The following is a 16,254-nucleotide window of genomic DNA, read 5'->3' as shown; positions in this document are numbered from 1 at the left end:
ATTGTTACATTTGAGATACATGGCATTCGAAAATAAGCCTCAACCTTTAATGCCACGATTCAACAGTCTTGTTATTAATATGTTGGTCCATTTTTCTCCACTCGTCTATTAGAACTTTTGTCAGACATGTAAACAGAGTTAACGGTTCGCTTCTGTAGACGGCGTTTACGGATTTCCCATATACAGTGAACCCGCATTTATCCGGAAACGTCTGTTCCGGCAGAAATTTTCGATTAACGACGGGTTCGTCAAGGCAAATATAAGTCATTGACCGCAAACCACATGTTTGACAACGATACACCCCATACCCCAATCTATCAACCAGGATTTTCAATTTCTTTCTAAACCTGGATGATAAAATAGATCTTATCTCTAGAGAAACACAGAAGTTGGCAAGATACAGTATGATAAGAAATGAATTGGCATCTGGTGAATGGACCCAGCAGTAACATGTTCATTAGTGTTTGTTCGAATCACCACCCCTTGGATTCCCCCCCCCCCCCCCCCCCACACACACACACTTCTTAATATTGCGACCCAGGTTTAAGTACCTCTCCCGGCGCATGTGAGCTTTGTTAGTGATCATTCAACAAGAGGAGTTTTTTGTACTGTGGTTTTCCCAACAGCACAAGACCTCTCCAACATTGCAATCTTTGAAGTAAAAACTTGGTACATGTATATGTAAATGTAGCTTTTATTCAAACTTTGTCCCAAATTTCAGTCTTAATAAGTAAATAAGGTATATGCGCTGATACTCACTCCATGTTCTCATATTATTGTGGCCCCAGGCGAGGTATGACATCAACCATTGCGAAATACGTTTCGTTCACGTTTGTTGATATTCAAATGGTACATGTGATAACTGTTATACAAACAAGAAAAATATGATAGATTAATTATTTTATTAAAATTATAGCTATGCATCTGAAGCAAGGAATTGACTTATAACACAAACATACAGACATACACACATTGATTGAACATAAGTACATGTACATATTCATTTATTCGAATTATTAAGAATCTATCTTCCCAAACAAAATGACCATATTTAAGTTGACACTCCAGAAAAAGGGAACAATATGTACGTCGGGATTTAAAACATGATCTGTATTTGAACAACATGAATAAAACAAGTACAAAGCCCAATTTAATTTATGAACAGCTTATGAACACGGCATGTAATATGATACACTTTCTAGGTTTTAATTTAATTTAAAACTCATCTTTTATAGAATATAATCTTTTTCCTTTTTCTTCGCAGCATTAGAAGATGAAACTGGGTTTTATTTTTGCAAAAGGACACATCAAAGGAGATAAATATATTAAAGGTATTCAAAAGCAAATACTATAAAGTAATAATTATTCTTTCGTGTTATAACTATCCAATGAAAATGACACAGCTTAATGATTGTTTTTCTTGAGAGCAATATGCTGTACAATCGTAATACAATGTATATGATTTTATGTACATAGAATAAGAGAAAAAATAAATCCTCATGAAATAAAAAGATTAGTATGTTTCCAGTAAAACACTAAGTTACAAACATCTCTTTAACAATGATACTTTACAGTTCAACTCTTGATGTTTGTGATACCCACAATTTTCACCCCAAAAATGTTTCAGTAATAAAATGAAATACATTGCAAGTTTTATTTGTTCCTCAAATTTGCAACTGAAATCATACATTGACACTTAATTTGGATATAATAATTATTCAATTAATAATAAAACTTAATATAAGTAGTATTTAGAAATGTAAATAAAATTGCAGTATAACCAATGCTATATAATTATAACTGTATAATACCTATTGTATTCACTTAATTGTTTACAATAGCAATTTGAATAGATTGATAAATAAAGTATATTTATTATATGTAAATAAGGATTCTTACTTATGTTTTAAATTATGACAATTTAATCTTTTAACTGCCTTATATAGTCTTATATTTCATAGACATGGAACATAAGCTCATTGTCTTTCAACATAAAACTCAAAACGAAATCTGCTTGCCTAAGCTGATATTAAAAGCAAATGGAACAATTATTGACAACTAAACATATAAAAATGCTAAAAATGCCTTAAAAAATAAAAACAATGAAAATAAAAACAGCAGTTTTTTATAGAACAATGGTGTTAAAATTGTTTCAATGTGATATCCACCATCACACAAGTTGCTACCAAATGCTAAATAAATGTTCACACAGCGTGGTGATAAGCATACACAATACACAAGTCAATATCTGCAGGTAGTCTGTAAAAAAGTATCTTCCTTGTTGCTTATCAATAAATGAAAATTAAATATATTACATGAGCTTAGAAACCATCAATATGATTTAATTGATAAGGGTATAATGATGATTCATTAAAATGATCACCCACTGAAGATTTTGTGTCAATTCATCTATTTTGTTTTTTATTATTTAATTTTAGCTTCAATGTTCACTGACACACATACAAAACAACCATTTGATGGGTACACAATAACATAAAGAATTCCAAGTCATTTGCTATCAGCACTTTACTCCTACTAGTCATTTGAATTATATACAAACATGAAATATGTATGTGCAAATAAAAATGTCTGTATTCATATGCATAATAAGCTTATAACATTATTGGCAATCTTTCAATCACAACCAACAAAACATGATAAAAAGCTGCATTTTTAAATAATATTACTGTGCGCCATTATAAAAAAACATTACAAGTATACGTGACTTTGGCCATTTCCACAAGATGAACAAGATGATTCATAACTCATACTAAGATCTTCATGTTTTTAAGAAGTTCTTTGTATTTTCTGAAGCCCAAAAATAAACAATTTCTAGAACTAATCATATTCTGCCCCTAATTGTGTACAGAAAACAAAAAACGTGCACAATAGTAGCAACAGAAAATTCAAGATCTTGGATCTGCTCATGACTTGATGATGTCACATGAGAGTTGTGATGTCACTGATGTCATCAAAATCTGCTCCAATGGCAGACCAGTATTTCTTCTTCAGGCACACTGGTAGATTATGGTGATGACGGTTTCTAATTAAGTGAAATTTCAAAAGCACATTACAGTTCATTATTGCTTTTCGTCCATTAAAACTTCTGAAATAAACAATAAAGAGATAACTTAAACACTAAGTTCATTTACTTCATATTGAAATATTATTGTGCTTTATATGATTATATATATACCAATATCCTTTTTCAAATAGATGTATTTGAAATCGTTAATTGAAGGATGTTTTATATTTTTATCACATTTATTAGTTAACTGATATATGAATGCTACAGTGTTTTAGGATTGGGGAGTCAGAGAATAACTGACTTGAATGTAAGACATCAAAACAGTGAACAAATAAAAGAATTTGAAATAGAGAATGTATGGCTAATGTGTAGTGTACTTGAAGTGATCAGGCAAGACAGAGAGATGATAGTACATGTACTCTGAAAGCATTTTTAAGACCAGTCATTTACTTTGAACAGGTCATACAAAAGTCTTGTTTAGGGAAAAAGTTTGAACTTTGATATTTCTAGACTCAAAAAAAAGGCAATTGTTTTGTTCAAGGTTCTAAAAAATTATTTCACTTTATTCTTCATGATCATTATCAAGGTTACACTAAATTCAATAAAGGTGTAAGATGCACCAGACATGACAGGAACTTGCATTTATATGAGCCTTTTTCTGTGAAAACTTGATTTAATTAATGTGCGTAAAGTGTCATCCCAGATTAGCCTGTGCAGTCCGCACAGGCTAATCTGGGACAACACTTTCCGCTGTTATGGTATTTTGAGTTTCAAGGAAGTCTCTCCTTACCGAAAATCAAGTTTAGGCGGGACGACACTTTACGCACATGCATTATGCCCAGTTTTCTCAGAATATGGCACATCATTTGAATTGGTAATTGATGAGATATTCAGACCTGTGAGCCTAACATTAACAGGCCAGCAGTATTTCGTATAATACTTCATACTATATTATTAATACATGAACATGTACTTAAATTACTTTTTTATCTTTCGTTCAAGTCCTCAATTTGACGTATGCACTCTATCTTGTCCACCGTCAAATCTGGGTTCATTTCTGTGACTTGTTCAATGGCTGCCCTCAACAACTGAAAAGCATAAGTGAAAACAGATAATATACACATACAGCTTTTTTGTTTGTTAAATCTACACCGCAAAAGAGAAAATCAGCAACAACAAAAAATCTAACCCATGCAGATACTTCAACTAGGTATTCTTGTTCAATCTATGTTAACCTGAATGTATATATATTTAACACTATTTGCTGGTAATCACAAACTCTCAAGTAACTTTGTAAGTCATTAAAACTTTGAAATAGGTTTCAAACAGACACTTACACTTATCAATCATATGTTAATAAGTCTTCAATATTATAAAAGCATTGTTTACAAAAAATGTTCATATCAAAGCCCTGATTCATTTACAAAAAATTAACAAAATGTTTTCTGATGTGTCTGCCTAAAACCAGGAGGTCATGGGTGTGATCCCCAATGATCATCTTTAATTCTCCCCCAAAGCCACCAGGTTCTCGTTCCACCCAGGAAATGGACTCAATAGCGTTTTAATAAGCTTAGGCTTCATATGCAATCAAGCTTAAATTAATAGGGTTTAAATGAAAATAAGGCCTTACAGCATCATGATCGGTGTCGTCATCTCCGTCTGTTACCACGGTGATCTTCCTCTCCACATGTGTCTCCACCATACCATCTCGCTCAGTCTTGTACTGGAAACATGGAAGGAACACATCAGAATAACACCAGTCCAAAAGGATTCCATATGGGATTCCGTACAATCAGGTGCAATCGGGAACGGGGTTTTCCCATTCTGAAGATCTTATTTTTCTTGGTTTGGATTTCAAATATTTAACAAACTGAAATGCTTCTTCTGACTGTTAAAAGCATTCTGATTGGTCAATATTTTTATTTCAAATTTAGTTTGAAACTTCAGAGATCACTCCAGAAATATGTTGGAATGCAGTCGTACCAATCTATATTAAGTACATTTCGTAAAACTTAAAATAACACAATAATAAAATCACAAGATCAGTGTTAATAACTCTTTTCATCAAATTTACTAGCAATACTAACAAGGATTATTATGTTGAAAATGTTAATTATTGATAATGAATTTATTGTTAACTGTTTAAGTTTAATTACATTGACAAAGATTAAATGAACATAACAGTAATATACAGGGTTAACAGAACAAAAAATATGTTTGTTATTGTAAAAGCATTTGATAAAAACTGACCAAGAACATCTACTTTTGCAACTATACAAATTGCAATTCCTCATCAATTAAATACACAAGATGCACAAAAACTGCGCTATTCTTCCTCATATTCATAATTCATTGTTTCTCAATCCATTCATTGTTTCTGTTGTAAAATCTACTATAAAAGAAAATGACATGCATATTACCAGCACTATCAATCAAATAATGTTCTTGTGAACTTTAAGAAGATGCAAATAGCAGCTCATTAAAAATTTATAATACTATAAAGGAAGAAATACTGTATAGCATACAATATACATGGCACAACTATGCATATATATATATATATATATATATATATATATATATATATATATATATATATATATATATATATATATATATATATATATATAGATATTAAAAAATTTGTCTGCAAATTACATACCTCTAGAGTATCAATGTCATTTTAAATACATTAACAGTTTTCAACAGTTATTTTCAAAACATCATTTATCCCATTTTCACCGCGACATTGACGGTATAACACGTTGTGGAATATACTTGCGTGTATTCAACACTGTGGAATATACCTGTCGCGTGCACGGACTACTTTTTAAATGACGTCATGCGATATGCGCTAAAATTAGGTCGATATTGTTTGGTTCATTGATCGAATTTTAAGGTCACCCATGAAAAGAAAATGTGCATATTTTGCAGAAAAAAATATATATGATATATTCACCAAAAGAAATGTTGAAATAAAATAAAAAATTACACGATTTTTGTTTTGTTATTTTTTTATGTATATTTACTTTACCACTGAATGATTTTTCATACGAAACAAAGTCGACAAAACTTGAGCTTCAAAATTATACGACCTTCAACCTTTAAATCTAGTCATATGACATTATTTAGTGTAATGTGCATTGTTTATAACCAAAGCATATACTTTTGACATTTAACTTAAATATTAAGAATGTACAACAAGCCATACACATATCGCACAGTTCATGAATAATCTGCTATGTTTGCTTTCCTATTTAATTCACGTTAGGCATAGAGCTGTGTAAAGTATAAGATGGTAAAAATAGCACCACACTGGAATCGGGAACGTCCCATTTGTACACGGGTATTTTCTACTCATTCATCTGTTGTGTACTTGAATGTTTTCCATTCTTTGTGTATTTATATATTAGATTATTTTTTCGTACAATAAGGGCATTTACCATAGATAAATAAAACATTGTGCAAGTTTAAACATAATTATGTTTATATGCAGAAATCTGCAAATGCAACCGAGTTTACCAACGGCTATTATTAGATAAACTGCTCCGGTTCATTTGAACAGCAGTAATGTAGAGTACATGACGTAGCGTGTGACGAAGAAGAAAGTTTATCGCGTTCATATACTCATTTAAATAAAGTGATAGAATGGCATAAGGGTCTTTATTTAACTATGCTAAAATAATAATTAAAGACCCTAGATGCAAAATCGTCAATAATTGAGTTAAATGGATTATTAGATGGATTTTAAAGGATAATTAAAGGTAAGATACTAGTTCTTACATGTTTTGATTTTTGATTGTACTTTTGTCGTTCCCTGATCTCGGGGAAATGATTTTAACATGGGCGCCATTGATGCATCGGATCACACACGGCATACCCATAACATTATATAAAAAACACGTTCTGCGCGTCCTGAAATTCGTCGTCCGAAGTCGGAAAACGTATTGCCCTGTATATTTTGTAAAATAAAGTGTCAGTCGCTGCAATTGTCTGTTTACTCGTCAAAATTGTCAAGGTCTTCGATAGCTAAAGAAACTTCAGCGTACAGTTTATTTAGTATTGACAGACCTGTACAAAGTCGCGCCAGTCAAAAATCATAAAAAGCGACATTTTAAGTAATGGTAGCCAGAACTAGGTCGTCGATGGTGTACATGTATGTTGACATCGACAGCATTTTGTCAGGAGTAATGGCCGCCAGATTGGATTTTGATCATTTTCTTTCGAAAATAAAATAAATTATAGTAAAGTAAAATCTTCTTTTCGCGGTCGTAATGTGTTAAAATTCGCATACTGCGTAAAATTGAATGTAGGCATATGGTGATATTTTTACTTGTTTTACAGTTTGTGTGTGAATTTTTTAAAGACTATTTCGCGTACCAGAACAAATACATGTATATCACTACGCATGGTTACATTTGTTAGATTTTAAGCGCTTTAATGACGGAATTAAAATTATTGTTAAGGTTATCAGATCTATTTATGTTAAACGTCACGTTGAAAAAATCAAATGGGATAAATAGAATACTAGGATTAGCGTTGAATACAGAGAAGTTTATGTTGCTCGGCTCGAACACCGAAAGCGCTCGCCAAGGCTCGCGCTTCCGGCGTTCTAAGCCTCGCAACATAAACTTCTCTGTATTCAACGCTAACCTAGTATTCTCTATATCTTAACTGTACAACCAAAAGGTTTAAATATTAGATTTTACACAACTCAACTTAATTTTCCCAAAGCTTGATGAACAGGAACTACATATTGCAAATTTCTGTTTAGGTACAAGTGTGCAAAAGAAATAAGCATCACATAATTTACATTATTGATAATTAATAATAAAGCGGGCTAAATGTTGGCTTTTTATATTTTGTTTAAAGTGTTTTATGAGTGTTAAATAGATATAGGTCTTATGCCATATGCCGCCAGCTAGCTGTAGTACAGCCTCCACATCCGCACAGTCTGGCCAGGAGTAACACTGCACCCTATTAACCCTTTCCAACTTATAAGCAAAGTGAAAATGTGCAAACTCGCAGTCTGTTCAGGTTTTATGCCATTTGCTGCTCATCAATATCTTATGGTAGGAAATAAAGCCTTAAAACTTGAATTAAATAATAATTAAAGGTTTTCATTTACATTTTACTTTCTGGAGGACTACAAATGGGTCAATATATATATCTAAGTGGTAAAGGGTTAACTCCCGCAAGGCTTGGTGGTCTCATTAAATAGACAGTGTAGCTCCTGACCAGATTGTGAAGATGCGCAGGCTTGTCTTGAGTTACGCAAGAGGCATAAGACCCATTGTTGCATGATGCCTGTCATATGTTCATGAATGGCTGGTAAATGAATAAGACTGCAAAAGCAAAAGCTACAAATTTGTGTACACTAAATAAAAAAACAATTGTTAGTATTCACTGGAGACAACAGACTGTATTTATTATTTCAATTTTTGTAATCAGTGGTATAATGTGTAATCCAATGTTTCAAACTCTTTCTTAATTTAATGCCATCATGTTGGAAATCATTAAAATATCTATCTACATTTCATGCAATTAAAAGACTTAACTGTAGTTTCATTTCATTAAAATGCATAGTAACAATATTCCATAAATATATTTGGTATTTTCTGAGCCTAGAATAGTATTTTACTTAAACATCATTTATGTCTTTTAAAAAACAAGAATAAAACAATAAAATGAAACAATAATATGGCATGCTTGAAATATAACTTCAAAAAGAAAAAAATCATCCGAAACTAACTGTTGTATACAGGGTATTCTAGAAACGACACACAACAGTTCAGAGCTAGTCATTATCATGCCATTCTGACAACATTCCAGGTTTCTTATACAAGCTTGTCAAACACGCATCCAGAGAGAGCTTAACATAATGCCAAACAAGAAAACAAAGACAGGAATCTGTGACGTGCATCGCCAAGTTGACAAAATATTAAGCTCAGAGAAAGTCAGATCTATGGAACACTCCATGCAGTAAACAAGATGTTTGTGTTTTAATGATTCTTTTTAAGTAATCTAGACCAAAACCAAGTTTTTCTGACCTATATATAATGGGATAGCTATGTTGTTATAGTTGGTATTTGCTTCAAGTAATCCTAGACCTATATTCTGTACGGTAAATAAGGACAGTGGTCATTTTTTTAAATTCCTTTTTCAGACAATTAGTTTTGCTTAAACAGTAACAACAATGCTCTTTACCAGACATGCTTTAATGCAATAGGAAACAAGAACTAAGGGACACTTTTGGAAATGCAGGGTTTTGTCTCTAGCATTCAGACCTATGTGATGAACTACAACTGCTAAAGAGCTGGCCTGTGCATGGTGAAATGCAGGTGTAAAACACTGGGTGCTCAATGGACAGCAATAGAGTTTGGATTGTCATCGGGTATAAAATCATTAAGTGAAGATTTGTTTGTGTCTAAAATGATAAAAATAGTCCACTCAATAAAAACATATCTGGGTTTGTAATATCAAGGTAAACAACTCTTGTCATGTGTTAAATGTAGACTCAGACAGTAATAGAGACACGAATAAATAGCAGCATGAATATGTGGTTTGCATTTTTCAAAATTACAAATGCAAAACATCAGGCAAAAAAAAAAAAGTCATAAGTAACCAGATATATCAGTCTCCTCAATGCAAATTTAGACTTGAAAAAAAGTTATTTCAGCTAATGTATTAGAAAGCTATTATATAAAGAAGAATGAAAACTAATAACAAGACATTCCTTTTCTACAGATTAGCGGTACCTAGAAAACAGTTAAGAGGGGGAATAATACCTCTACTGTTTAATCTGGATAGGTTATAAGGGTAAGTGAAAAAATGTTATCACACAACGCGAGCACAGGCCAAACTGTCACGAAACAAGCTTGCAAAAGAAACATGTATGCTATGTGGCGCTTACTGTTGTTGTATCTATAGTCTGGGACCTGGTGGTCACGGAATGAGCACTGATAAGAATACTCTCTTCGGTTTCGTATGGTACCCCGTCTCGCTCGTAGGTTACCTTATGGGTCTTGGTTTCCACGATAGGGATAATAGACGTGGACCTTGGGACGTCGTTCAGGTCGGGGTTGTACTTGAAGGATTCCGTTGCCACAGTTATCGGCTATGCGAGAAAGGGAGGCCACTATCTAATTACTGTCGTTGCTGGGATTTTGTATATTGTAGTTTTGATAGCGGACCGTTTTTTAACATGTACCACTGTTCTTATGTTTGTGTCATGTTGAAAATGATGTTGGTAACATAGCAGTTGTCCAGTGAAAACTAACAATTAATGTATACAGCACAGAGAAAAGAATTATCATAATTTATGAACTGAGTTCCAAGTGTCAGCATTTAAATGATTATAATACATATTTATACCAAAATCTGGGAAATGCATAACTGTGGCATCGATGGAAAATAAATTGCTCATCAACACTGATGATATCACAACTAAATTTGTTTATTTGAACCCTTTCTCACTCAGAAGCAAATTGAAAATGGCTATGTGCAAACAGCATAAAACCAGAACAGCCTGCAAGTAACTCGAAGTCTCTTCAGGTTTTATGCTGTTTGCTGCTCATCAGTATCTTAGGGTTGGAAATGAAACCTTTAAAACTTCAATAGAGTAAGAAATGTCTTTAATTAAATTCAACTTTCTAAGGGACTACAAATGCGTGAAAATATAAGTGGTAAAGGGTTAAGCTGTGCTCATTTTTGCTAGAGCTAAGTGATCATAATCAACACTTGGAACCCAGTCTGAGAGAGGATCAGCTGTATTTCATCAAGTTACCTCAAAGTCATCCTACAAGAAAGATCATACCAACCTTAGGAATGGCTTATAACAGACTGACATAAACTATACCATGGCATTTGACATCACGTTCTATTAAATGTTAATGTAATTATCAAATGCCAATATACATGCATGTTATACTTGACATTAACCACACAATAAAAGGTAGCTCAAAACGTATTTGAAAGTTACCATAAATGATATATCAAACTCGAAATTGCTTGAAAGTAAGCAAACATGATAAAGTGTGATTGCAAAGTAACCAAAGTTTACAGACCGACAATAGATTTAATAAAAAGAAACGTATAATTGAAATACAATTTACCTCAAAGTAAACATAAATTTTAATTTGCTGGAAAGTAACTGAAAAAAATTACTTTAAAGAAACCATACATCAAAATGGACTTGAAAGTAACCGCAAATAAAAATGTTCTTGAAAGTTTCCACAGAGCAAAAAGGTTACTTTCATGAAACAGCGTATCAAAATTTACCACAAAATAACCACAAGCGGCTTCAAAGAAACCACATACACAGACCCATAAGAGGTAAGCCACAAGATAACTCAGCAATCTACTCACCACATTATTGATCAGATCCTCGTTCGAGCCATAACCGTTGGGCTTTTTGGGTCTAGAGGCCACAGGCGGCTTGCGTTTTGCGTCTTGGAAGAACGGCATCGGGTCAGTTTTCTTCACTGCCTGGCAACCAAAAGAACAAAACATAGATTATTTCATGCGAAAGAGGGGCAAAATGTAAGTCTACGTGCGAAAGTCTTTTTGAGACATTAAAAAAATATGATTCGAAAAATGACTAAACAGTAAACTACGCAAAATCAGTGTAAACAAGTGTTCCGCGGTCGAAGACATATGCCCCTCCAAACAGGGCTTTGAACTAGTGACCCTAATTTCAATAGGGGTCATCTACTGTCCAATGCCAATGCGCATGTGAAGTATCAAGCCAATCGGTCAAATCGTTGATGAGTTATTAATCAAAAAAACAATTTTCACACTAATTGTGACAGTGACCTTTTACCTAGTGATCTTAATTTTGATAGGGGTCATCTACTGTCCAAGGACAATGCACATGGGAATTATCAAGCCAACCAGTCCTTTCGTTGACAAGTTATTGATCAGAAATGCTTTTCCCACTTATTGTGCCAGTGACCATGACCTTTGACCTAGTGACCCCAATTTCAATAGGGTCATCTATTGTCAAAGGCCAATGCACACGAGAAGTATCAAGCCAATCGGTCAATTTGTTGAAGAGTTATTGATCGGAAACTAACTGGTCTAAAGACATTCAGACTGGTCTACTCACAAGTCTACCGACATTCAGACTTGTCTACAGACAGACTGCCAGCAACGCAATATACCCCTTCTTCTTCGTTTATAATAATGCTTTTCCAAAAAAGTTAAAAAATAGGTGACTTAACCCTTTACCACTTAGATACATATTTTGAGGCATTAAGGGTCCCTTAGAAAGGTAAATTTAATTAAAAACCTTTCTTACTAAATTCAAGTTTTAAAGGCTTCTTTTCCAACCCTTAGATACTGATGAGCAGCAAACAGCATAAAACCTGAACAGACTGCGAGTTTTATGCTGGTTGCAAAAGCCATTTTCACTTTGCTTTTTATGGGGGAAAGGGCTAAAATAAAAATATTTTATTAAACTATTAAACAAATAAGAAAAGTCAGTGCTATGTTAAAGTTAAAAAACCAACAATATAACTTATTAGCTACCGGTAAATAATAAACCACGGGTTATTTTCAACCACAAAATCGGAAACGAACCCAGTATTTCTTTAAAAGGTAAAAATTTGCAAGAATGGAAAAGAATTTTGGACATGGAACATTTGCAACTTTAATGTTGCTTGGACCTTGTACTGGAAATACTAACAAAATATTTGTTTTAACAAGTAAACTTACCTCTGGCTTGTGTAATGGCAAGAATTCTTGTTTTCTGTCAATGGATTTGAAGCCACCTGCTCTCAAACTGTAGTTCATACCGTATCCACGACCAGCCTAAAACCATGACTTTACACATTATGACTTTTCAAAATCATTAGCACCGCATTTAAAATACATAAAAACATAGGGTACTCTTATTACATTTTTTTAAATAAATGATCACAAACACATTAAGGATGTAGTTTGTATTCAAATATTCATAATTAGCAGCAAAATATACACATTTCCAAAGACAGATTCCATTATATTAATTAGAAGAATCATTTTTAAATTAGTTTCGCTGACGTAGCTTTTGTTTGAAAAAAATCTTTTAAATGTTTGTTTTTTAACTAAATACTAACACATGAAAACAGACAAACATAAAGAATTTCTTGACAAAAGAAATACTCACAAGGAAGTTCACATATTCATGGAACCATTTCATCCTCTGAAGGTCGGAGTCTACTGCGTGGTAGCGAGGATCCGTCTCTATATATTTCTTGGACTGGTGCCAAGTGGATGTGGCGGATATGTCTGGCGTGTCCTGTAGCAGTTGTATGAAGGCGGCCTTTTTCTGCAACAAATTGAAAATCGCTATTTTTCAATTTTACTGATTTTCAATGTAAGAATATCAAATGTCATAGAACTGGCATTACATGAAAAATGTAATGAATAACAAACAGAATGTAAAATGTCATGGGTTTCTCCAAAATTTAATGCATAATTCTATTTGTGTGGCTGTGAAAACATTCGTATTTTTATTCTCAAGAAATCAAGAAACATCAACTCAAATATTACAAATGGCACTCAACTGAGTCTTGTTTGGATACTTTAATGGCCAAACAAAAGTATATAGAATTATTTCTTGCATTCCAGCCATTTCTTTTATTTACAAATCGAAGCATAAGTTATTTTTTTCACCAAAAGTCCAATGGGTAAAAGATACACAACTTCAACATTTTTCCAAACTGATTATGCCATGCTAACCAATTCTGTTGTGTACTCGTTGAAGTATTTCTCTCTCTGCTCGTCAGTGTCCACATTATGGAAGCGAGGATCATGGGAAATATCCTCCTTGGCGTCGGGATAACGGGAGTAGCTCGTGATGGAAGGCGTGTCCTCAAGGAGTTTCATAAAGTCTGCCTTTTTCTGTAAAACAGTTTATATCGATTAAGATAAGTACCAGGAAAAAATATTAACAAGGGACAAATTGTCACAAAACCAGGTTTTCAGTTGAAAAAAAGTCTGATAAAGGGGGACAAAAATTCAAAATGTGTATTGTTAACCCCCTTGTGTAAAATTGACCTTGATTTCAATTAGAAATCAAGGGCTGTGTGTAAAACATGCATGCCCCCCATATGGGCTGTCAGTTCTAGTGGAATCCATTGTGTGAATACGTTTTTTGTCACTGTGACCTTGACCTTTGACCTAGTGAACTGAAAATCAATAGAGGTCATCTGCCAGTCATGATCAATGTACCTAACAAGTATCATGATCCTAGGCCTAATTATTCTTTAGTTATCATCCGGAAACCATTTTACTGTTTGGAGTCACTGTGACCTTGACCTTTGACCTAGTGACCTGAAAATGGATAGGGGTCATCTGCCAGTCATTATCAAAGTTCCTATGAAGTTGCATGATCCTAGGCGTAAGCATTCTTGTTATCATCCGGAAACCATTTTACTGTTTCGAGTCACTGTGACCTTGACCTTTGACCTAGTGACCTGAAAATCAATAGGGGTCATCTGCCAGTCATGATCAATGTTCCTATGAAGTTTCATGATCCTAGGTGTAAGCATTCTTGAGTTATCATCCGGAATCCATTTTACTGTTTCGAGACACTGTGACCTTGACCTTTGACCTAGTGACCTGAAAATCAATAGGGGTCATCTGCCAGTCATGATCAATGTATCTATGAAGTTTCATGATCCTAGGCGTAAGCATTCTTGAGTTATCATCCGGAAACCATTTTACTATTTCAAGTTACTGTGACCTTCACCTTTGACCTAGTGACCTGAAAATCAATAGGGGTCATCTGCCAGTCATGATCAATGTACCTATGAAGTTTCATGATCCTAGGCCGAAGCGTTCTTGAGTTATCATCCTTTCATAGTTACATAGTTGTTTCAAAATCAATCTCTTTTTAGTTGTGGCGACCTTGACCTTGGAGATATTGATGTAATTCTTTCGTGCGACACTGTCCAATAATGGTGAATAAATGTGCCAAATGATTTTAATATGTCACAATGAATGACATAGTAATGGCCCAGACAATCTCATTTATGGCCATTTTTGACCTTCAAACTCAAATTGTGACCTTGACCTTGGAGATATCGACGTGATTCTTTCAAGCGACATACCATCTAATGATGGTGAACAAATGTGACAAATGATTTTAAAATCTGACAATGAATCACAAAGTAATGACCCGGACAAGCTCATTTATGGCCATTTTTTACCTTCAAACTCAAATTGTGACCTTGACCTTGGAGATAACGACGTAAATCTTTCGTGCGACACACTGTTTAATGATGGTGAACAAATGTACCAAATGATTTTAAAATCTGACAATGAACGAAAAAGTAATGGCCCAGACAAGCTCATTTATGGCCATTTTTGACCTTCAAACTCAAATTGTGACCTTGACCTTGGAGATATCGACATAATTCTTTCGCGCGACACACCGTCTAATGATGGTGAACAAATGTGCCAAATGATTTTAAAATCTGACAATGAACGACAAAGTTATGGCCCGGACAAGCTTGTTCTGCCCGTCCGCCAGCCCGCCCGCCCGCCGACAATCACCAATCTAACAACCAGTTTTTTTCTTCGAAAAAAACTGGTTAAATATGGTTAGTTGAGTCCCTATGAAAACGGAACAAATTAAAATGTTTGTAATAACCTGATCAAAATAATATTGTGAAAAAAAAAGACTCTGGAAACATGATTGTTTTCAAGACCAGAGCTCCAGATAAGGGTCGTATTTTCGTAATTACGAATTATTTTCAAGTCCGATACGTATTTATTTTAAAATCTTGTCTTACCATAAAGAAGTACAAAATCAAGTTACGAATATTACTTTTACATCGGTTCGTATCGATTTTTATTGAGTTCTTTTCGCGTATTAAAGATCTTTGCGGTGCTTATATAGAATGGTTATCGGGTTTGTTTTACAAAGCGCATTTTTTCCAATAAAAGCGGCGTATACAGTCTATCTGTCAAAACACAATGGCGGCGCCCAGAGAGCGTCCTAAAAAAACTGCAAAGCGTCCAAAAACACACTTTTAACATATTGTGCGCAAAGTGAGCCGAAGTTAAATGTTTAGAAAGACATTATAGAAAAGATCTTAAACGATGTTGTATGTTCAGTTGCCGACACAGTCGGAAAAGCTAAACAAAAACGCGACACGACGGGTCCAAACTTAAACAAAAAAAACAACATTGAACGAGTGGAAGGGACAAGTCCCGTGGCTAATCGTTGAAAAGATTGA

General features: G+C 33.9%; 1 protein-coding gene across 12 annotated transcripts in view; it reads right to left on the bottom strand.

Moving 5' to 3' along the window:
- Window positions 1-887: 887 nt before the first annotated feature.
- LOC127874128 (protein 4.1-like) overlaps window positions 888-16,254 on the bottom strand; it is a 180,930-nt gene continuing 165,563 nt past the window's right edge. For 9 of the 12 annotated variants that reach the window (XM_052418278.1, XM_052418276.1, XM_052418279.1 and 6 more), the window contains 8 exons: window positions 13,751-13,912; window positions 13,176-13,337; window positions 12,743-12,838; window positions 11,396-11,515; window positions 9,942-10,145; window positions 4,659-4,751; window positions 4,011-4,116; window positions 888-3,043 (listed from right to left, as the gene is read on the bottom strand). In XM_052418278.1, the coding sequence (XP_052274238.1) occupies window positions 4,015-4,116; window positions 4,659-4,751; window positions 9,942-10,145; window positions 11,396-11,515; window positions 12,743-12,838; window positions 13,176-13,337; window positions 13,751-13,912 (939 nt within the window). In that variant the 3' untranslated portion in view covers window positions 888-3,043; window positions 4,011-4,014. Of the gene's footprint in view, window positions 3,107-4,010; window positions 4,117-4,658; window positions 4,752-9,941; window positions 10,146-11,395; window positions 11,516-12,742; window positions 12,839-13,175; window positions 13,338-13,750; window positions 13,913-16,254 lie in introns of all 12 variants that reach the window. The other 3 variants (XM_052418277.1, XM_052418280.1, XM_052418284.1) reach the window with 3 other exon arrangements.

The sequence above is a fragment of the Dreissena polymorpha genome, chromosome 3 (assembly GCF_020536995.1).
Source record: "Dreissena polymorpha isolate Duluth1 chromosome 3, UMN_Dpol_1.0, whole genome shotgun sequence".
Taxonomy (NCBI): domain Eukaryota; kingdom Metazoa; phylum Mollusca; class Bivalvia; order Myida; family Dreissenidae; genus Dreissena; species Dreissena polymorpha.
Note: the sequence above shows the minus strand (reverse complement) of the source record. Positions and strands in the feature narration are given on the sequence as shown.